The sequence below is a fragment of the Pteropus vampyrus genome, unplaced genomic scaffold (assembly GCF_000151845.1).
Source record: "Pteropus vampyrus isolate Shadow unplaced genomic scaffold, Pvam_2.0 Scaffold58, whole genome shotgun sequence".
NCBI lineage: Eukaryota > Metazoa > Chordata > Mammalia > Chiroptera > Pteropodidae > Pteropus > Pteropus vampyrus.
Window position 1 is genome coordinate 1,494,315 of NW_011888839.1, and position 24,225 is coordinate 1,518,539.

General features: G+C 34.1%; 1 protein-coding gene across 4 annotated transcripts in view; it reads left to right on the top strand.

Annotated features, from left to right (window-relative positions):
- Positions 1-24,225, top strand: part of ATG5 (autophagy related 5) — a 116,741-nt gene that overhangs the window by 23,432 nt on the left and 69,084 nt on the right. For all 4 annotated transcript variants that reach the window (XM_023530929.1, XM_023530928.1, XM_011360704.2 and 1 more), the window contains exons 4-5: positions 1,196-1,274; positions 17,268-17,430. In XM_023530929.1, the coding sequence (XP_023386697.1) occupies positions 1,196-1,274; positions 17,268-17,430 (242 nt within the window). The remainder of the gene's footprint in view (positions 1-1,195; positions 1,275-17,267; positions 17,431-24,225) is intronic.

The following is a 24,225-nucleotide window of genomic DNA, read 5'->3' on the forward strand; positions in this document are numbered from 1 at the left end:
GTCCAAAATTTCATTCATTATTCATCTCTGTCTCTGAAAGATTCGTGGTAGATGTTGACTTTCGAATGGAGAGGAGGTTAAGGGTTATTATTAAGAGATACAACTGATATGACTAAAGCTATCACTATTTTATTTTACTAGCAGGGCATTCATCCTAAATTCATTCTAAATAAATATATAATCTCCAATGACTGATGACTTTTCCACAATTATGTAGACATAAGCAGACATATAGATTAGCTAATATTTGAAACTTAGATAGTATATTGGATCACTTGTTTTGAGAGAAATAAGATATATTTTCAAATTTTTCACCTCTTAAATCTAGGAGTAATTCACTAGTATATAGGAAAGAACAGAATTGTACATCACACCAAGCAGTCCTCTTTTTGCCTTTGTTGGGCATTATTATTTAATTCTGAGTCACTAAGGAAGCTACTTTAGATTTTTTAAAAGGGTGATTTAAAAAATAAGTTTTGTCCATTGAAATCTGCAAGGTTTGTGTTACTAATTTTGTTTATTGCTAAATAATTTGCTTCACTGTGAGTAATGGTTATATTAGGAAATGTTCTCTTATTTGAGAAGTCCAAATTTTATTTAAAAAAAAAACTTTAGAATTAGGTTGCAGAAGAACAGACAATGACTTTGGGAAATGTTGCCATATTGTTATGTGAAAAAAGCAGTTTGTAAAGGAAAGGCTTAATCTAAATTTAGATTTGTATGCATAAGTAAAAGACTGGAAATTCATATGCTATATAGTAATAACCACAGAATAGGCAACTGCATGTTCTTTTAGCTGCTCTTCTCAATTCTTAATTTTAAATTGTTTTAAAAATCAGAAATATATTTAAATAAATTTTAAAAATCTGGTTGCCCAATATGAATGCTGGGATGATAGTTAGATGCTACAGTACTGTGATATAGCACTGCTCATGCTGATAAAATATACCTTAGCACAGTCCCATTATGTACATTGAGGCTTTTCTGGGGAATGAAATGGTTAGAAGGAAAACCACTGGATGCCTGAAAATTATACCATATTAGCCCAGGCAAGTAACAGTATAAAATGTCACGTTCCTGAAATTCGTGGTGAAAGCCCCCTGCTATTTGACATTAGAATGTGCTGGAAATTGATTTTGGAGTTATAGCTATAACTTTATTTATTCTTTCTTAAAATATACTCTTTCATTTTTAGGCATTATCCAATTGGTTTGCTATTTGATCTTCTTGCATCAAGTTCAGCTCTTCCTTGGAACATCACAGTACATTTTAAGGTATAGTTTAAATAGCATTTCCCATTTGTCCCACTTGTGATACATAGTAAGTAGATTTAGAATAGAATTTTTAAAGAGCAAAGTTGTTTATTGCTTTTTCTATGGCACTTTTTAATTGCTAAGCTGCCATTAGTGCTTACCTATAAAATACCTTTCAGTTTTTTTCCTGACTCTTTCCTGACTCTAAACATTTAATGTATAAACACCTATTCTTTGTTGGAGCCGAATAAACTGTGTTTAAAATTTATAATATTTTGGGATATTCATATTCTTTTTTTAAAAAATTGCAGATAAGAAGAACAAAGTCTTGAGTGTAGATGTGGGCATGGGAGTAGGGAAGGAGACAACCTAACACTGGGTAATTTTGATTGAATTGAAAGAAGGATTAGGAGAGAGAAGTCTAAAGAATTGATCTAATTCTGTTTTGAGATTTATTAAAACCTAATTTTGTCTCAATATTTTATAAAGTACTGGTCCCTCTTTCCCCCTAATCATCTTGATTCTCCATCCCTGCCCCCCAAGCAATTCATAAATACCTCTGAAGGATTGAACCACTTCTATTATTTGATCTTGAGGCAGTAATTCTCAGGTGGTAATGGATAGTGAGAGGGAGGCATATTAAAAGTTTGAAAAGTCATTTAGTTTGATATGCTTTCCCATAAGGGACACTCATTTAAAGTCACTGCCCAAAGATGGCTCACTCATTCTTCCTAAGATGCTTTCCTTCCTCTCTTACTGAAATTGAATTTGTGGGTTATTGAAATTTATTTCCCTATTATTTGCACTAACGTTCTTTGCACAGTACTATGTTACCACAGATTTTAGTCACCATGGAATTATACACAATGAGGACATGGTTCTGATATGTATGAGTATCAGTACCGTCCAAGGCAAGGACTATCTGTATATGTAATAATTAACGGTTAGAATGGTGTGAGGATAAAATTGCTCCAAGCATAATAAGGGCAGAGGTCCTGTATTTTCTAACAAGTCTTTCCCATTTTATGTTGAAAATTAATTTCAATAATTAGATTGTGCGTGTGTGCGCGTGTGTGTGTGTGTGTGTGTGTGTGTGTGTGTGTGTGTGTAGTACATGCTAAAAAACTTTGAAATCTAGGTTAAAATATATCATGGCTATCTATTCTTTATTCATTCAACAATTACAGAGAGCCCTGCTGTGTGCCAGCCAGGCACTGTTCTAGGAGCTTGGGTGAATGACACAAAGACACTCAAACACTCAGCCTCTTTATGGTACTTACTGGTACTACATACTAAGCCCTCTGAAATTATCAATGAAATGAGTCGATGGATTATAATAATGACAAGAAAGGTTTAGAATTGTTAGGGTTGGCATAGTGTAATGATTCTCAAAGTGGACCCATGGGACTTTCCAGAATCCTGTCAAGGGATTCATGAGGTCAAATCTATTTCCTTAATAATATTAAGATGCTATTTGCCTTTTCCACTGTGTTTACATTTGTAATGGTCTGCAAAAGTGTTGGTGGGTAAAACTGTTGGCCCTTTAGCACGAAGTAAGACAATGCACCATACTGTACTAGTAGTCATTATATTCTTCACCACTACACACTGACTGTTTTGGATGAAGCAGTACAAATTATTAATATTAATCTTCACTCTTAAGTACATATCTTTTTAATCTCCTGTGTGATAAAATGGGAAGTACACATAAAACACTTAACGCTGTATGCCAGGTATTGTGGTTGTCCTAAGGAAAAGCGCTTGTGCCCTTGTTTGAGTTGCAAGCTGAAAAAGCCACTTTTCTCATGAAACACCATTTTTTTTATTTGAAAGATTGACTGATAGACCAACTGTAGTTATTCATACTTGGATATTAATCAGTTTCTTGAAAATAAAGTGAACCTGTCATTGCAAGTGAAACAACTGACAGTATTTGTTTCCAATGACAAAATTTGAACTTTTAAGTGAAAATTAGAATTTTGGAAAACATGTATCTGCTACAATAAGCTTGACAGCTTTATTATTCTTAAAAGGATTTTTTTGATGAGATTGGTGGTCATTTTAACAAATCTGATTTTTAAGAAATTTTATGTAATGAATTATGTCAACATTTGGAGATCTACATTAACTCAACAAACAGAAATTTTCCAAATGACCAATGCATGATGTTACAAAATCATACATGTATAAAAGAGCCATTTAGAGGGCGAATCAGGATTTTAATATAACACAGATTGAAATGTTTATTGATGTGGTTTCAGATTCCACATTAATGTTATAATAAACTATACTTATTGAATTTAGTGTAGTATCAAAAAAGAATATCCATAAATCTGAAAAGACTATTAAAATGATACTCCTTTTTCCAACTACATAATTTTATAAGTCTGTATATTTATATACTTCAAAACAACATTGCAGAATACTGAATGTAGAAGCAAATAACATAATCCATCTATTTTCTATTAAGCCAGACATTATTTGCGAAACTGTAAAATAGTGCCAGTCTTCTCCCGAGATTTTTTTGTTGTTGTTATTGTTGTTCTGGAAAATAGAGCTACTTTTTTACAAAAAGAAGATTTGTATGTTAACATGTAATGGGTTTATTCTTTGTATTTTAAAATGAATTGCTCTTTGGGGTCCTCAGTAGATCATATATTTTTCTTCCCAGCTGTAAAGTTTATTAGAGAAATCAAATAAAAAGCAGAATTTTATAGCTAATAAAGAAATTATAGAGGATGTTACAAATTTTCTCAAATTACTGATGTGTTTCTCTTAGCTGCTCTTATTCGTTCTGACCGTTGTCTCTGTTGGAAGAAAACTGTTGCTCATATTTCTGTCTATATACTAAATTCTCTTTATTTAGGGTTATAAGACTTAGCTTATCTCTAAAGCTGTCCCCAGATGTTTGACTGATAGCTTATATTGATTGTTGTAGGCCCACTTCTGTTGTATTACCTTATGGCTTTCAATTGATTATGATGAAAATGAGTAAAAATTACATTTGCAGGTAGAAAAGCAGTGCTTTTAGAGTGAGGAAGCAGGTTTTAAGTTTCTAGAAAATATTTTGTCATCAACAGATTAAATTTATTAAGTAACAACTTTTGTCAGTTGGTATGTCATTATTTGTTTTCTTTTATGATATTGTAGTGAGTATGTCAAATGATGTCTGTGTTTTAACCAGACTGCTTGGAATTTACTTCTTTTATATTTGCTTTCAAAGATACATGTTGATTTTTATTAGATTTTCAGTAATTGTTGAATGAATAAATAAATGAGTAGCAATGATATATTTTAACCTAGATTTCAGTCTTTTAGCATGCATTACACACACACACACTCTCTGTCTCTCTCTGTCTCTCTCTGTCTCTCTCTATCTCTCTCTGTCTCTCTCTGTCTCTCTGTCTCTCTGTCTCTCTCTCTGTCTGTCTGTCTGTCTCTCTCTCTCTCTCTCTCTCTTGCAGCACTAAAGTCTCCAAGAGACCCCCTGCCTCCTCTCCACACGTGGTCAGTTTGTAGTTCAGAGTGGATTCATGGGTAGGGGCTGGGAGACCAACATTAGAAAAGTTGGATTCTCCAATTATCATCCATGTACCTTTCATCTGGATTTGCCAGTTGTTAACATTATGCTACCTTTGCTTTACTTCTCTGTCTTTTTTTCTTTGATATTTTCATTATTTCTATAGGCTTGCAAATTGTAATCAAAAGGTTGCTAACAGTGTGGAATTTTTAAAAGAGACATTAGTGTGATTCAGAATTTAGTAACATCACGTGAAAATATTGGGCCATTTAAAATGCCCAGTTCTACTGCTTATCCTAAGTAAAGTTTCATAGAGTAAACAGAATCAACAATAACTTAGTGTTTTTCTCTCTTTCTTGTCTGATAACATGGTACTAAATTGTCTTTTGGTTTGATAAGAGGAGAAATTTTAGTTTTGAATTTTGACAGTGATTATTAAGGGGAGAAATTTTAGTTTTGAATTTTGACAGTGACATTTGCTGGGCAAAATAGGGTGAGTATTAAGGCAAGTGCTTCTGTGCAAAACATTGCTGAGGGATGGTAACCAGACAAAGTTAAGTTTTTAGACCTACCAGTGGTCCTGACTGGGACTTTTTCTTTAAGTATACTTGTGTGACTGACCACACCCTTTTTCTGGTGGACAAGTTCTTTCTTTCTAGGCCAAAAGCCACTGTGTCTCTTTCAGATAACATACCATATCTAGGCTTCTTCCACTGTGTGGTGATGACATAAGTCTGAGGTAACTTTCCTTGTTCTTGAGTATATTTCATAGTCTCTCCCATGCTTCTGATACCTGTACTTCCTGGCTTTAAATGTTCATAGCTGTTTTATAGTACATATCAATAGTATATGATATTAGTTCTCTATTGCTATGTGACAGATCACCACAAATGTAGCAGCTTAAAACAACAAATGTTTATTATCTCACCGTTTCTGTGGGTCAGGCTTACCTGGGTTATCTGCTTAGGGTCTCACAAGACTGCAATCAAGATGTTAATTGGGCTACATTCTTGCCTGGAGACTTGAGAATCTGTTTTCAAGCTCACTCAGTTTGCTGGCAGAATTCATTTCCTTGTGATTGTAGGGCTGAGGACCGTATCTTCTTACTGACTGTCAGCTAGATGCCACACTCGGCATCTAATGGCTGCTTGAAGTTCTTGCCATATGGACTTTCCTAATATATCAGCTTATTTCATTGAGTCAACAAAATGAGCCTCTAGGGCTAGTCTGTTAGCAAGACTGGAGTTTTATATAATGCTACTTACTCATAGTAATATCCTATAACCTTTGCCACATTCTTTTGGTTAAATGCAGATCACAGGTCCTGCCCACATTCCAGGGGGAAGGAATTAAAGAAAGGTGTGAATACCAAGAGGTGGAGATCACTGAGGGTCATACATACTTAAAACTTTATGAAATATAGTTTTAGTCATTAATTTATTCATCAAATATTTATCGAGGTTAACATTTGCTTTCAGCTATGACAGAGTAACTGGATTGGATTTTTTCTCCAACCATAAACAGCTGTAAAACTGGACAAAATATATGAAGTAGAGCTGTTTCAGGCACTGGACATTAGAGAGAAAGAGAACAAAAAAGGTGAGCTCCACATTCAGCCTATCTGTGCTTCAGGGCAATTTTCTGTCTATGTAATGGGGAGTCAAACCCAAGCAGAGTAAGAAAGTTCTACTGAGCTGAGAATGGAGAGATCAGAGTTCTGGGCTGTGAAGCACCTGGAACTTGCCAGCCAGAGTATCAGAGAAGAGGGAAAAGATATATAAGTGTGAGTTCCCCAAGAGTACTTGGCCGAGAGCTGGGCTACACATGTATAGGTGATATTCCTTAAGGTCTAGTAGAGAGTGTGTGTTAGGGGAGTTGAGTGGGACAGGTCCCATGATGCTTGGAGATGTTGGATGCCAGATGTGGGAGAGACCTAGTTAACATACTGGGCATTTATCTGAGACACCAGAAAGTCCATACTGTAGAAGTAAGGATTATACTTCAGAGGAGGGTTGGCCTATGTGCCAAATCTAGCCCACTGACAATTTTTGTATGGCCTGTGATCTCAGGATGATTTTTATGTTTTGTAGCTGAAAAAAAATCAAAAGAAGAATGATATTTTGCAACATATAAAAATTATGTGACATATAAATTCTAGTGACCATAAGTAAAGTACTGAAATTCAGCATCTGTGCTCATTCATTTACATATTGCTTTTGGGCTACAATGGCAAAATTGAGCACTTGCTGTAGACACTGTGTGGCCCACAAGTCTAATACATTTACCATCTAGCTCTTTACAGAAGAAATTTGCCAATTCCTATTATAGAGTAAGAATTACTCAGAATCTTCCTTAATATATCCTAAAATTAAGGCTTTTTTATGATTAAAGAGCAGCATCAGGCAAAACAAAACTCATCAAGAAAGACAGTATAATCTATAACCTTTACACTGTATTCAAAATATAAGTGTATAATCAGCTATTCCTAGACATGCAAATAAGCAAGAAAACTTGAACCATATCAGGGAGAAGAAATGCTGCAGATAGAAACTTATCCTGAAGTAACCCATATTTGGAATTAGCAAAAAAATGAATTAAAGCAACTATTAAAAACTCAATGACTTAAAATAAGATCACAAAATTGTAGAACTGAAAAGAATAATATCTGAATAATAAACTTCCCTGGATGGGCTTAACAGTGAATTGAAAGTTTCTGTGAACTTGAAGACAGAGCCATAGAAATTATCCAATGTGAAGAACTGAGAGAAGAAAATGGGGAGTGGGGGTGGGACAGAGACCCAGTGACCTCTAGGATAATATCAAGTAGTCTAACATACATGCAATTGGAGTCCTAGAAGGAGAGGCAAGGGAATAGGCCAGAAAATTATTTTTAAGAAATAACGATTAGACTCATCACATTTCTTGGTTTCAAAGATACAGACACCAAAACTGTGTGTCACTGGCATATAAGGATAGACAGATAAATGGAACAGAAGTGAAAGTCCAGATATAAACACATATATTTATGGGCAGTTGATTTTTTGTATGGGTGCCAAGACAATTCAGTGAGGGGTAGAATAGTTTTTCAACAGTCGGTGCTAGAACAACTGGATATCCACATGCAAAAGAAAGAAATTGACCCCTATAAAAAAAATAAGTAGGAATGGCTCAAAGACCTAAATAAAAAAGATAAAGTTTAAAACTCTTAGGAAAAAAATAGGAGTAAATTTTGTAACCTTGGATTAGGCAGTGATTTCTTAGGTATGACACTTAAAGCACAAGAAACAATAGATATATAGGACTTCATCAAAACGAAAAACTTTCATGTCTCAAAGGAAGTGAAAAGACATCCCACAGAATAGGAAAAAATATTTGCAAAATTATATATCTGATAATGATATAGTATCCAGGACATATATATTTTAAAAAACTTAGAATTCAATAATAAAAAGGTAAATAACCCAGTTAAAAATGAGCAAAGGATTTAAGTAGACATTTCTCCAAAAAAGATAAGTGAGTGGCCAGTAGGCACATGAAAAGATGGTCACCATAATGAGTCATTAAGAAAATGCAAAGAGAGACCCCAGTAAGTCACTCTTTCATGCCCACTTAGATAGCCGTAATCAGAAAGTTGAACAATAACAAGTAAAGAGAGTGTTGACTAATTGGTACTCTCATATGTTACTATTGGGAATATAAAATGATGGAGCCACTTTGGATAACAGTCTGGCAGTTCCTTAAATGATTAAACATAGACTTGCTATATGACCCACTAATTACACTATAGTCATATGACTATATACCCAAGGGAATTGAAAACAAGTCCACCCAAAAATTTGTAGTACATAATGTTCATAGCATTAATCATAACAGCCAAAAGGTGGATGCATCCTAAATGTTTAGCAGCCCAAATGTTTATAAACAAAACGTGTATCCATACGACAGAGTATGATCATGAAAAGCAATGGAGTACTGATACATGCTACAGCATAGATGAACCTTGAAACAGCTTGCTGAGTGAAAGAAAACAGACTCAAAAGGCTGCATATTATATGACTTAGATATGAAATGTCCAGAATATGCAAATCTATAGAGATAGAAAGTATATTAGTGGTTTTCAAGGGCTGGAGAGAGGGCAGAATGGGGAGTGACTGCTTATAGATATGAATATTTTCATCTGGAGTGATGAAAATATTGTGTAATTAGTAGCGATGGTTGCACAACCTTGTGACTATACTAAAAACCACTGAATTGTACTCTTTAAAATGGTGAATTTTAAGTGATTTGTGTATGAATTATATCTCAATTTTAAAATAATGTTTACTAATTTTCCAAATTTAGGAGGAAGAAAAATTAGTCTGGGTGTCAAAGAAGCTTAGCAGATCTCAAGCAAATAAATATATAGAAAACTATACTCAGGCACATCCTAATTAAACTGCTAAAAAACCAGTTATAAATAGAAAATCTTGAAAGCAGCCATACACAGAAAGTGACACATGACATAAAAGAGAACAGTAAGGTAAATGATGTGGAGATCAAGAGACAATGGAATGACATGTTAAAGGACTGAAAGAAGCTACAGGCAGGAATGAAGAGCACGAGCAATGGTAAATATAAAAGATTACATTTTTTAACTTCTTTAAAAGAGAAATGACTGTCTCAAGCAATAATAGCATAATTTTAAGGAAGGGTTTATAATGTCTGTATAAGTAAAATAAATGACCACACTTGTCTAAAGGATGGGGCCACTAAATTGTCAGTTAGCTATGGCTCAGAAGAAATCACAAGGGAAATTTTAAAATATTTCAAGCTAAATCATAATGGAAACACAACATACTGAAATTTATGGGATTCACCTAAAGCAGTGCTTAGAGGGAATTTAAAACTTTTTCTTTCCGTAGTAGGAAAACACAATTTACTGACATCAGTGATGAAAAATGGGGTATTACTACAGATCCTATAGCCATTTAAAGGATAGAAGGAAATATTATGAATAACTTTATGCCAGCAAATTTGACAAATGGACAAATTCAGTGAAAATACAATTTACTAAAAGTGCTGCAAGAAGTAGCAGATATGAATAGCCCCTTAGTTTTGGATTTGTAATTAAAAACAACTTTCTCACAAAGTAATGTTTCTTGCCTAGTTTCAGTTTTGAATTCTAATATTTAAGGAATAAATAATATCAATCTTTAGAGACTTTTTCTAGAAAATAGAAAGGAGGGGAATATTTCCCAATTTGTTTTACAGGCCAGAATAACTCTGATACCAAAATCTGTTAAAAATATTAAAAGAAAATACAGCCGCTCCCAAAAATGCATGAACATAGATGCAAACACTCTCAAGAAAATACTAGCAAATTGATCCAGCAATATGTAAAAAGGACAGTACACCATGACTGTGTTGAGATTGTCTCAGGAATTGATATTTTCAAATATTAGTGAATCAGCATAATTCATCACATTTAACAGAAGAAAGTAGAAAACTCGTGTGATCAGATAAATAAATGCAGAAAAAGCTTTTGACAGAATTTAGTACCCATGTGTCATCAAATCTCTTAGCACACTTTTGAATAGAAGGGAATTTCCTTAATTTGACAGTAAATATGAAAAGCCTACCACTAAAAATCATGCTAAATAGGGATTCACTGTAAGAACAGGAAAAAGGCAAGGATGTCTGCTTCTATAGGTCCGCTTCTACCATTACTATAGGCAGTTTTACTCTACTGTAAAAATCATGCTAAATAGGGATTTATTGAATGTTTCACTGTAAGAACAGGAAAACGGCAAGGACGTCTGCTTCTACCATTACTATAGGCAGTTTTACTCTACTGTAAAATATGTATTTCTAAAAAGAACTGCTATTAAAAATCACAGGACTTATGGGGAGAGTAGGTTAGGGACATAAAACCCAAAACCTCATTAGTGACAAATGAAAAAGATAGGAACCTAATTTTTAAAAAGCACAGTTTTAACCATGTTAAATGGTTAATAAATACATAAATACTACAAAAATGGCTTTTTATTTAGATAAGAAATTTGCTTGTAGAAATGAGCATTGGAATGGTTTGCAGCTTCTCAGTTTTTGTGAAGTGGTGAAAGGAAAGTTATCTGAAATCGGACAAAATTGTAACACTGGATATGGATAGCTCATAATGTGGATTGAGGTAGCAGGTCCATTTCTGAGGTGTATGTGTTTTGTGTATTCTTCTGTGGCTTGACTTAGTTGGGTGCAGTTTTCTGTGTTTACCTAGTGTTACTTGTGAACAATATTTACAAAAGTAAGCATGACATTAACTGCTTTAATTGTTCCCAAATATATTTTTCATTTTGGTACAAAGTCAAAAGATTTGGACAATATATATACATATGTATGTATTTATATGGGAATAACCAGTTAGCACATGAAAAGGTATTCATCATCTTAAGTTATCAGGGAAATGTATATTAAAATCGCAATGAGATATTGCTTCAGACTCTAGTATGACTAAAATTAAAAAGACTGACAGTACCAAGTTGGAGGGCTCCATAGTAACCAGAACTCTCATATAATTAAAAAGACTGACAGTACCAAGTTGGAGGGCTCCATAGTAACCAGAACTCTCATACGTTGCTAGCGGGAGTGTCAAATTGTACTATCACCTTGGAAAACAGTTTGGCAATTTTTAAATAAAGTTAAACATAAACTTACTCTGTGATCCAACATTTCTGTTTCCAAGTATATACCTGAAAAAATGAAAACATGTTTACAAAAGACTTGAACACTAATGTCATAGTAGCTCTCTTAATAATAGCCCAAATCTGAGTACAATCTTAGTGTCTACTAATAGGTTTTTGGATTTGAAGATTGTGGTGTACTACTCAGAAACAAAAAGGAACTAACTACTAATACATGTAGTAACGCAGATGAATCTCAAAAGCATTACGTTAAGTGAAAGATGCTATATTACACAATATTGCGTATTATATGATTCTATTTATATGCAGTTATATTACAGGCAAAACTAGTCTCTGGTGATGTAAATCATTCAGCGATTAGTTGGGGTTGAAATGAGGGAACTGATTGCAAAGAGCACCAAGGAATTTTGAGGGTGATAATATTCTATACCTTGTTTGAGCTGACAGTTATGTGGTGTCAAAATTCATCCAACTATATACTTCAAATTTTTGCATTTCACTATATATGCATCATATCTCAATAAAATTTATTTATTTTTAAATATTTATTGAGAGAGGGACAGAGAAGTAAGAATAATCATGGTCTCTTCCTTTTGGGGCTTTAAAAGTAGTGTGACATAATATAAATGATACAGAGTCAAGTGTAAGGACTTTATAAACTGTACCTAGACTTGGGAAATAAGAAATTTCCTGGAGAAAGTGATGTCAAAACTGAACTTGAAGATTGAGGAGGATTTTTGGGGAGTAGGCTTGTAAGTGATTGAGAGATAGGCAAAGATAAAGAGCTCCAGGCAGAGGAAATAGTTTGTGCAAAGGCACTGAAATGAGAGAGTATGACTGAAACAATGAGCAGATGACAGAAGGGAGAGAATGAAGTATATGAAATGAGAGTGAGGGATTATGCTAGAGAGGTTAGCAGAGATGTAAGTCATTCAGAAAATCGAAGGCTTTAGAAGAAGTTTGATTTTATCTTAAAAGTAGAGCAGAGCAGCTGAGTGAGAAGGTCAGATTTCCATTTTAGGAAGATCAGTGTGACTCCAAATGTGAAAAATGAATTAAAGGCATTAAGACTTTGGGCATGGAACTCAGTTACAAGGTTTTCAGAAATGTTGGATAGTTGCTTAGTTTGTACTAGGAAAGTGGCACTGAGAATCTTGAAAGTGAGTGAATTCAGATATACTTAGAATGTGGTTGCAAGAGAACTAGAGTAGATGTGGGAAATAGGGAGGAGGAAGAGTCAAGGGGGAAAATCATTTGTTTACTTTTGGATTTGTTGAGTTTCATACACCTGACATGTGTCTACTAGATTAGTGGATATCTGGGTTCTGGGATCACAAGAAGGATCTTGGCTGGAGACTGATACCGAGACTCCTTAGTTCACACAGTATGGAAGTAGGTAAGCTTATTTAAAGCGAGTATATAGAATGAAAAAGCCAAACAGATTCTAGGCCAGAAACTTGCAAAATGTCAACATTTAAAGGATGGCCCAGAAATAGGCTCCTGTAAATGAGAGTGAGAAAAAATAAGAGGAAAATGAGAAGTGTGGTAACAACTTTGAGAGTGACTGCTTCAAAGAAGATAGTCAAAAGTGTTAGATATTTGGTGAGAACTTAAAACAATTAAGGACTGAAAGTCATCATTGTTGACCTTGAATAGAGCTGTTTCAGTGGAGTGATAAGGGTAGCAGACAGATTCCATGGGTGGTAAGTAAGAGCTGCATGCCAGCTAGGTGAGTGTAAAGGTTGGCTCTGAGGGGGAGAAGAGAAAGAGGGCAGCAGCCAGAAGGGAGTTGAGGTTGAGGGAATGGTTTCGTTTTTTGTTTTTAGGAGGTAGTTTTATTTTTAAAAAACTAATGGGAAATGGTAATTACAGAGAAAAATCGTTAAAGATAATGTTACAGGAACAGAGAGGAATAATTAGTTGAACTGGATTTCATAGTTCAAAAAAATGGTATATAGAAAACAGGATGGAAGATACTCCTTAGATTGTACCAAGAAAGAAGAAGATTGGTTGCCGGTAAGTTTGTAGATTGGATTTTGGTTAAATTAGAAGATTTAAGAAAATCAAGAAAGTTTAACAGATTTTAATACTGATTTTAGCATTGATTCAGCTAACTCTTGTTAGCATGTTTTTCGTAGTATGTTCCTTTCTTACCCTGAAAATAATACTTTGATAGAAACATTTGAAAGATTCTCTCCCTTTCTATTTACACACACACACACACACACACACACACACCACACCCCCCCCAAAGTGATTTTTGAAAGAACATTTTAGATTTTATAAAAGTAAGCCTTTAAACTATGGCCTCATATTTTCCCTGCCAGAATGCTGTGTCTGCTATTAGAAGGTAAATCAACATTAAATAAAATCACATCGCTATGTACGTTTAGTTTGCTTGGACTGCCATAACAAAATACCACAGATCGGGTGGCTTCAACAACAGAAATTTATTTTCTCATAGTTCAGGAGGCTAGAAAGTCCAAGATCACGTCAAGGGCCAGCAGGGTTGATTTCTGGTAAGGTCTCTCTTCTCGAAGGCATTTCCTCCTTGTCTATGGGGAGAGAGAGACTGGACTCTCTGCTGTGTTTTCTTATAAGGACAGTAAGCCTATTGGATGAGGGCCCTACCCTTATGACCTCATTTAACCTTAATTTCTTCCTTAGAGGCCCCATCTCCAAATACCGTTGCACTTTTATTACAGTGAGGCCTTCAACATGTGAATATTGGCGGGGGTACGCAAACACTAAGTCCATAACACTATGTAGTGGCAACTTTTGTGTTTTTAATGTGATATTAGATTTTTTTATTGATTATATGGAAATTTTTTTGTTGTTTTGTTTTGCTCATTGTCTTAATAGAGCTTGTGGTGTTATTAATAGATTGATAGGCTTTCCCCCTGCACCCCCGCCCCACTTACCTTGTAGGTAGTTTTAGATTAGTGTTGTTTAGTTTGGTGTTATTTGGTTATCTCTAATATGTCCAGACATATTGTAGACTGTCTAAAATAATATTTTAATCAAAGGACATAAATAATAATATCTAAGTAAATGGAACCTTTTAGATCAATTGTGTAAAAGTAAAATTACATTTAGTTTATTAGGCATTCTGACATGGAGGATTAATGAAAGCAAGTAAACCTGGTCTCAAACTCACCTTTATTTTTAAGGATTTGTTTGGACTGAAGACTTGCACATACATACAACTGCTAATATATCTAAGAAGAGATTAGAATTGTAATGAGTCAAGAGTCTGCTCAGTTTTACTGTGAAGCTTTAGGAAAAAGAGATTTTCCATCCCTACCCCAAGCTAATCATGGAAAAGAAGAGCATTTCATGAGTAGGAGCTGAGAGGACTTTGACTGAAACATCTGTCACTTTATTCATTGCCACAATTAATTCAACTGCTGTGGCTGCCTAAACAGTTTTCTGCTTTTTCTGTGACTGCTCTCATGTTTCCCCCGAGTTCATTTCATGAAAGAGTTCACCTCTCTTGAAGGGTAGATATGCAAATATCTGCATTTTCTTGATTGACCCCCTTTATTTACTGTAAAGACTAGTCATTTGTAATTGTCAGTTGTGAATTTTAGGTGTCAGTCAGCATTAGTTAAGTTTAGAAACCTGTAAAACAATAGAAGTCCAGGAAAAGCAAAACTTAAGTACCTTCTCTGGTTACAAGCACCATTGAGAGACTTAGCAGCCTACTCTGAAGCAACACTTAAAAATGGTAGGATCCTCCCTCCTACCATCTCAAACTACTCTTTTGAGAGATCCTGACTCTCTTTTTCCCATAATCAGCTTGTGTACATGTTTAACATTCTAACAGTATTTAAGCTTAAATAGGTCATAAATTCAAACTACATGAAACTACTATTTTCTTTGGAATATGAACTTTCATATTTTCTGCTACTCATTCATAACCAAAGTGGGTAAATAGCAGCACGGGGAACTGTACAATATCTGAAAAATCCATTCTAAATTTATAGATCAAGTTTAAGAAAGTTAAAATTTTCCTAAATAGAAATAATTATCATAATGCTAATTCATTTGACTAGATAGAATTGTTACGATACACATTTAATTTGTTTTGATCAAGAAGCCAGGACAAATTCACTTAGTCTAGCTAAATCGAAGCAAATGCAGCTGATTGTAAAGTTGATTAAGGCAGATGCCCTTCTCTGCACCCATATCCTCTCCCATGTCTTATTTTTGTCTTTCTATCTCTCGGTCTCCTTTTGCCTTTTCATTTTTATGAAATTTTACATTTTCTGTTACTCTTTGCCTTTGTGTTCCTGTGTCTGAAAACATCCACCTTAGTTTTTTATGGACCTCTAATACAACAGCACCATGCATCTGGAATCCCTTTGTACCTAGAGAAACAGTTTGATTGTCTCAGCTGTTTCTTCTGCTCTGGGCAGCTGTGACCGACCAATGCGTAGTTTATATAGTGGCTTCCCTTTTACTCAGCAGAAACTGTGAAATCAGACTATGAGAACAGAATGGAGGTATGACTGTTTCTTTGCATTTAAAGAATATACGTTAGAAAATAGCTATGCATAGTAAAGTGACTTTCTTAGTAGGAGGGCATCTACTGTAAGTTTTTTAATTATTTGGGAGCTCTCCATGATTTGGAATAATTGAATGTTGTCCATTAATATAGTAACACGAGTAGGCTACAACTAAATGCTGTTTTCTACCATTATTGTTTGACTTTTTATTATGAGACAGAACAAATGTCTTTTTCTGTAAAATAATGTTGAAATATAATCATTAAGTATTTAGGTGTTATGGAGGAAGTGGTAGTACATAGTGGTTAAGAGCTGGGACTCTGAGTCAGACTAATCCTAGCTCTACCATTTGCAAGCTGTATGACTCTCCACTCTCTGAACTTTAATTTTTTAATCTGTAATATAGCAATAACAATCGTGTTTACCTCAAGGGTTGTTATAAAAATTAAATTATAATCATATAAAATGTCTTAGTATAATGTCTGTCATTTATTCAATTAGTATTAGTTATTATTATCTTTCTTTTTTTCAAAGTATATTAGTCATCTCATTTACATAACTGCTTATCTGACCATTGATCATTACCTCAACCTCCTAAAAGATTCACTGAAGGTATAGGATATAAATTGAGCTATTTGACCTTAAAAGCTACATTTTAACAGCTTTATTAAGCTCTAATTGACCTCTAGCAAACTATACATATTAAAGTGTAAACTTTGATAAATTTATACCACGATTTACATATTCATTTACCTGTTGACATTTAGGTTGTTTCCTTTTTTTGTCTGTTACAAATAAAGCTGCTAAGAACATTCATGTACAAGTTTTTGTGTGGATATATGCTTCTTTCTCTTGGGGTAAATACCTAGTTGTAGAATAACTGGATCCGACAGTAGATATATGTTTACCTTTTTAAAGAAACTATCAGACTGTTTTCCAAAGTAGTTGTATCATTTTACATTTCCACCAGCAGTGGATGAGATTTCCATTTCACATTCTTGCCAACACCAGGTATGGTCAGTCAGAAAGCTGTTTTTAAAATTATTACTCTTTCATATCTTTTTTCATGTTGTTTAAATGCATACCATATTATATAAGGATTTTTTGGAAATAGTATAAAATACCCAGATAGCTAAAGATTTTTAAGTTAATTTAAAAAGTATTTGGAGTTGTACTAAAATCTCTTTATTGGGAAAGTAAGAGATGTTTTGCGAAAAGTATTGGAAAACTGGGGGAAATATAGTTCTTTAGGAAGCTAATTTTATAATGTGAGTACCTGTTTTATATGTGTATTTTTTTCCTTTGATAGGGTTTTCCAGAAAAGGACCTTCTGCACTGTCCATCTAAGGATGCAATTGAAGCTCATTTTATGTCTTGTGTGAAAGAAGCTGATGCTTTAAAGCACAAAAGTCAAGTAATCAATGAAATGCAGAAAAAAGATCACAAGCAGCTCTGGATGGGATTACATAATGGTAAATATAGCAATGTTTGATTTCAGAATACCCCTTTATAAAAGTATGAAGTAACTGTAATTCTATGAGTGATTGATACATTTTAGGATTGGTGATACAAGTTTAGATTCCAGTCTCTAAGCACATAATTTTGCAAAGAAGCCACCTTTAGTCATCCCTTACGTTGTACTCTTCCAACATCCCTCTCTTCCTGAATTCCCCAGCATTAGACTGATTGCTTTTCTCATAATATATGATAGTATAAACTTCCTGTATTTTGTTTCTGGAAAAAGTGCCCTTACTCTTAATCATGATCTTTTTGGAATTGCAACTGAATGCCCTGGTGTGCATACCAAAATACGCCCGCTTGGACAGGGCGTGAACTCTAACCTCATTTTTCTCAGAATTAGTAAGACTTGCTTTGTGCTTGGATTTTCTCACTCTCTTAGGCTAGAATTTAGAAAATACACGCAAGGAAAAAGCTGAGGGGAATCTGCAATTTACCTCTGTATTCTTTATCTTTTTGAGATCGTAGCTCTTTAATCTTGGCCTGTGTTGTTTGCCTTCCAGTGCCTTCAAACAGCTCTGTGTGTATATGGGCAGTCCTTACTTTGCACAGGTCCAGTATGCATGAATTTTAGTTATGTTTTAGTTAAATAATACCATACTCAGTTTCCAAGAGAGTAAATTGTAAAAGTAAATCTTAAAAAAAAAAAATTTTGTAACTTTGTATGGTGATGATTGATAAGTAGACTTATCATTTTGCAGCATATACAGATATTATATTGTTACGTTGTACACCTGAAACTAATGTTATATGTTAATTATACTTCAGCTTAAAAAAAGAAATACCAGTTTCTGAAGAATATGGTTCAAATTTGCTGTGGTATATTAACTTTGAATAATTACATAAAGTACAGATTTTATTGCTAGCTCTTCAGCCCATGAATCATTATGTAACAATACATATGTATCAGAATCAGTCGATTACTTCACTTCTTTCAATGTCTGTCAGTGAATCATCATTATGTATCTGTTATTTTCACCCACAGACAGCAAAGCATGTAGTTGTGTTACCTCCTTGTCTCCAGTGATAAGCCCACAGAACATTTTATAACACAAGATTATCAAAAGAAGGAAAGGCCAAGAAAGGTGAAATTTTAGCAAAGAAAGGAAAAGTGATACTTTTGGAAGCAGTGTTTGAAAAGAATGTAATGGAATTATGGAAGACATAGCTGACTGGGAATGTGGACACTACTGCTATTTCAGAGTTTAGATATTAGTCACAGGAAATTAGTGAAGGCAAACTTTTCCACATAAATGTAGAAATTGGTGTGAGAAAAAGATGAAGTTATCCCAGAGGAAGTGGTGCTGGCAGAAAACTCATCAAAGGAACAGAGATATTTTATGACATTGAAAGTACAAATGATAGTACACAAGAAATTCATCCGAACTTAAGAGAATAGTATGATAATTCACCACAGATTATGAAAGATGCTTACTTATAAGTCATATGCCAAGGAAGCAAGCACTATTCAAACTATGCTTAAGATTTTTTTTTTTTATTTTGCATGTTTCTAATATTTTGAATTACTATGATAAATACTAGTTTTATTTACTTTTTTCATTTTCCTATACATTTATAACTATCAGCCTTTCATGTTTGACAATTTTTTTAAAATCACAGGACAATCATAATTTTTCCCATTAACTGTTAAGATCACTTTGCATGTTTACATCTTGCATGGTCACTTTTCCAGTCCCATAGTACTGTGCAGAGCAAGGACTTCTTACATTGTGTCTATCTCTGATAAACTTTCATAATGTAAAATACAGAGTATTATCTTATTTCAGTAGTACAAAAGGCACATATTTTATGACAGTGTGTACTATAAATTAATTTTTCTCATTTGTTTTAAGTTTCTTAAATTTGACCTGAATTACATGGAGTTGCTCCTTAGTTTTGTTTTATACCTTTGATATTTCTCAACTAGATTATTGCAGAGACAGGCATCAGGCCTTTCACCTCATTTATATTACTGAATACATAAAGTCTTATTAAATGATTAAAAGAATTTACAACCCCTTAAGGTGTATTTTCCCTTTTCCTTGCTGGCTGTCTACTTGAAGATGAAGTAACATTTTAGGAGACTTGCGAATCAGAAGATTGCCTAATGGAAGATGACAGAAATCTTCTAAAGAGAAAAGGGATCTAAGAATAATTTAGCTTCAGAATTGAAGTAAATATTTAAATGGACATTTAAGTAGATGTTCTTGAAATCTATTGTGAACGTGATGAGTCAGCTATAGAGAGCTTAGAGATTCAGAAGAGAATTCTAAAAATGATTAAAATGTTTCAGTTGGGGCATTGGAGGTTTGGGTATGGAGGGTGATGGTTAAGAGTTGTGAAAACAAAGTCCTCGTTTTTAGTATCAGCTCTACTAGTAGCTCCTTAGGGTAAGTCACTCAATACTTTTAGCTTTAGTTTCTTTATCTGTAATAGAGACTCTGCTATTTCTCTTATCGGTGTCTTTAGAAGGTTTAATGCAACACTAATACAGTGTATGTGAAAGTGTTTGAAAGGAAGCAAATGTCTTGATAAAAAGAATTATCAAGAAGTCCCTTTGAGAATCTAGAACCGGGGTTGGCAAACAATGGTCATGGGCCAGCCACCTGTTTTTGTAAGCGAAGATTTATGTGAGCCCTTCTACACCCATTCATTCATGGTTTGTCTATGGCTGCTTTCATGCTACAACAGCTGAGTTAAATTTTTGTGTCAGAGACCCTGTGGCCCACAGCCTAAAATATTTACTGTCTTTGACCCTTTTGGAAAATATTTGTCAGCCCATAGAAAGTTGACCAAATAAACAGTTCCTATCTATCATTGACCTAGAGCATGACTCAAAATGTCACACGTTCAGAACTTGGTATAACTTAATGTATATTTTTGGGTAAATGTCTAAATGTTATCTTCATTGACGTAAATTAGTGAAAGGTAGGTGCAGTAGTTCATTTGTTCCTTCTGCATAGAATGCCCTTTCTCATATTTTTTGTCTATGTAACTCCTACTTATGTTTTAATGCTCATCTCTTTTGTTACCTTCTGTATGAAGCCTTCCCTCCTTTTTTAGCCAACAAATATTTATTGAACACCGAACATGTGCCTGGCACTATGCTTGAACCTAGTAATCATCCAGCAGTGATAGAGCAAACATAAACCCTGTCTTCATGGACCTTATATACAATTGGAGGTAGAAGTATAGTTTTCATATTGTTGGAGCTCCTTGTCTGTTTATGTGCACTTTTGCTCTCATATTTATTTTATCACACTCCGGTATGGTTACAGTTTATGTATTGTGCTACAATATAAATTTCTCCTGATTAGATACATTTTTGTACCCTGAGCACTTAATGTAATGACTGAATGACTCCTTTATTTTATTCCTTTCTAATACTATAAGGAAGTAATGTTAATAGCTTTTTATAAATAGTTTAATATAAAATAGAGGAAGTGCCTTGTTTGTATTTATTTATTGAAATAGATTTTATGTTTAAGAATTTTTCTTTAAGAATTTTTCTATCCAATAGAAAGTCTTGTTAACTTGTGAAGTTAAAGCTGTTTCACCTTTTGGTTAGTATAATTGTAAACTGGTCAAAATTTAGATATAGCAGATGGTAAATTTAATTCATTCAGTACTGCACCTGTAGAACATAACAACTAAACAACAATTTAAACAATTTTTGAATACTTTCAAATGCTAATTTTAATTTTTCAGATCTCTGTGAAAGAGGAATAAGAAAAGCTTTTGAAACTAAGAAAACTCATTTGAGACATACTGTCTTTCAGTGTTTTTTATGGGTTTCATTTTAGATATAAAAGTATTTAACCTTCCTGTGAAACAGAGTTAGTGAACACACACAAAAAAAGAAAAGAAAGTAGCTTTTTTATTATTAATAAGGCAGTTCACATGTGTAGACTATTTTCTATTAAATTTCAAACTGTTTTTCTTATAAGCTAGAGATTTGAGGAAATCTCTGAAAAATATTTTTAACAAAATACATGAATTTTCAGCCTTGATTTTTTGTGTATACTAAAAAAAGAAAATATGGCATTAAATAAATTCCATAAACCTTCAAATAAATGCAAAGTTTGACTGCTAAATATGTTGAAAATATACATTGTTTCTAAAGTGTGATTAATCTTTTTGAGCTAAGTAATTTTTTAGAGAAATCAAAGCTGTTTTTTAAGAAGAAATAACGATTAGCTAAACAAGATTTTTATAACAAGTCATAACATTTTGAAAGTACTTTTGTTTGGTAAGTGATGCGAAAGATAAATGCATGGTCTTAGCTCTTAGGAGACTTGTATGATAGAAACAATTGGGTTATAATTACATTGCTTTGTTTTTATCAGTTGCATATAGTAGAATAAGTATTTGACTGGAAAATCTGTTGCTCAGAGAAGGAAAATTGGACCTGATCTTTACTTTGCTTTTTGCTATCTCTTATTGATTGTGTGGCCCTGTCAGATCACTTTTTTCTCTAAGTTGGAGTTTCTGTATAGATGTGAAGGTAGTAAAACCTTACAAGACTCAAACTCAAGTACTATAAAGCAGTAATCATATATATTCCTGAATTCTGATAATTAGATATTCTCAATTGATTCCAGGAGGACTTCTCGAAACAATAATTATTGTTCATAATTTCTCTTTTTTCGTTTCTCTCCCTCTTGTCCTCTTTCTATCTTTTCCTCACCTCCCTCCCGCCCCGCCTCACTCCGCCTGTCTTTTTTAAATAGGATTTAGGTGGAAGGTAATAAATAACTTCTCAGAAATACGTAGTGTTGTAGAAAGACTACTAAAACAGAGAAGAGATTTTTGGACTCACTTCTGTATTTTGAAGCTTAAATTTTTATGATTTTATTAGTGTCAGATACTGTTCTAGGAATGGGTGATGTGGAAGGAGATTCCTAAGTAGGATTGTCACTAGGAAGTCTGAGTACTCTTCTTGAACCTTTTATCTCAATGAAAAGTTGATATTTGGTAAACTTTTCATCTTTCTTTAGAAAAATTCAGATTTTTACCAGTTGTGACAATACTGGAGTCACATTTTAAAAATAACAGCAGAGAAAATAGTATAAATTGCTACATGCCTATCACCCAGCCTCAGCAGTTATCAGTATATGACCAGTCTTGTTTCGTCTTTTCTCACCCCTCCCCAACTCTGACTTTATAGAAATTTTTATTCTTTCATCCAGTGCCACAAATATTGCTCACAGATTTATATCCCTCACAGATTTTATACTCTGATATTTAATCAAGTCTTGGAAACATTTATTAAAGGAGAGTCATGCCCAGATCCTGATAGTATGGATTAACTAATTATAAGAATCTACTATGTGCTGGACACTGTGCTAGGCACAGGGGACATTGGGGTGAATGTGACAGGCACGGTCCCTTTTCTCAGAGTTTAAAGTTTAGTAGGGGAGGCAAGTACTAAACTGATAGCTTTAAAATAATTATTTATAACTGGAGTTGAAGGGATAGAGAGCAGGGTGATTGCGATGAAAGTGTTCCAGGCACAGAGAATCATCTGGGTTGGGTTCAGGAGCAGAAAAGAGCTTCATAAGTTCTGGGAGCTCAGAGGCCATTCTGACTGGAGCCTGGTGATCAAGATTGAGAGAGTCAAGTAGGTAACACTGCAATTTAGACAGAGACCGTATCTATTCAGGGCCTCATATGCCCTTTTAATGATAGTGAACTTAATCTCCAGGGAATGAGGGGAGGTAGATAAGGCACTAGTGAAAGCTTTTAGGCAAGAACATAACAGAATCAGTTTATCTTTTTTAAAACATCTCTCTGGCTGCAGTATGGTAATGAATAGCAGTATGGGAACACATGGAATTAAAAGACCAAGTAGGAGTCCATTTCAGTGGTTAGATGACAGATGGTAATTGCTCAGATTACAAATGGAGGTCCAGTTCTCAAAATGGATAGTTCTGAGAAATATTTGAGATATAGAATTGCTAGGACTTAGTGTTTGGTTAAATATGGTAGGTAATAGAATGGAACTGTCAAGGATGATTCCCAGGTGGATCAGAAACTGCTGAGTATTCCTGACTACTCTCATCCAGCTTACACATATTATCCAGAAGTAGATCTTTCTTATATTGTTACATTCAAGATAAATTACTTTTTTGATACCCAGTCCCTTAATAATATCATAAAGAGGAATATAGGTCTATTTGATGCCATACATATTTTTAAATTTATGCTATTTTCTACGGATTACAGTCTATTTGAATGCTCAAAAACATTCTATAACTTTGCCAGAGATTGACATCAAGCTTACCAGATGATAAAATCCATTCATATTTTTAAGCTGAAACATTTGCCTGTCTCCTGACCTCAGGCACCTCCCCCATTTTCCATTGTTTCATAAGATTATTGGCATTGGTTTTGTAATCCTATCTTTAAGTTCTTTTAGCGTCCTCTGAAGTAATTTCCCTTTATCCGAAGACTTGCATTAATTTAAAGCAGCATACCGACCAAAGTAGAGTTCCAATCGTTATGTCTAAGCCTACGAAAGCATCATTTTTACTTTAGCTGTGGTTTCATTCTTTCATCTTTGCATTTTACAAGCCTCATTTCGTGCTTGGTATTGGCCTTCCTGCCACTGTTCTTACATGTTCCTTGTATTAGAGTTTTCCAAAGAAATAGAATCAATTAAAAAATGTGTATGTGTATCTAAAAGGAGATTTATTATGAGGAACTGGCTCATGTAATTACTACAACCTGCCTTCTGCATGCTGAAGACC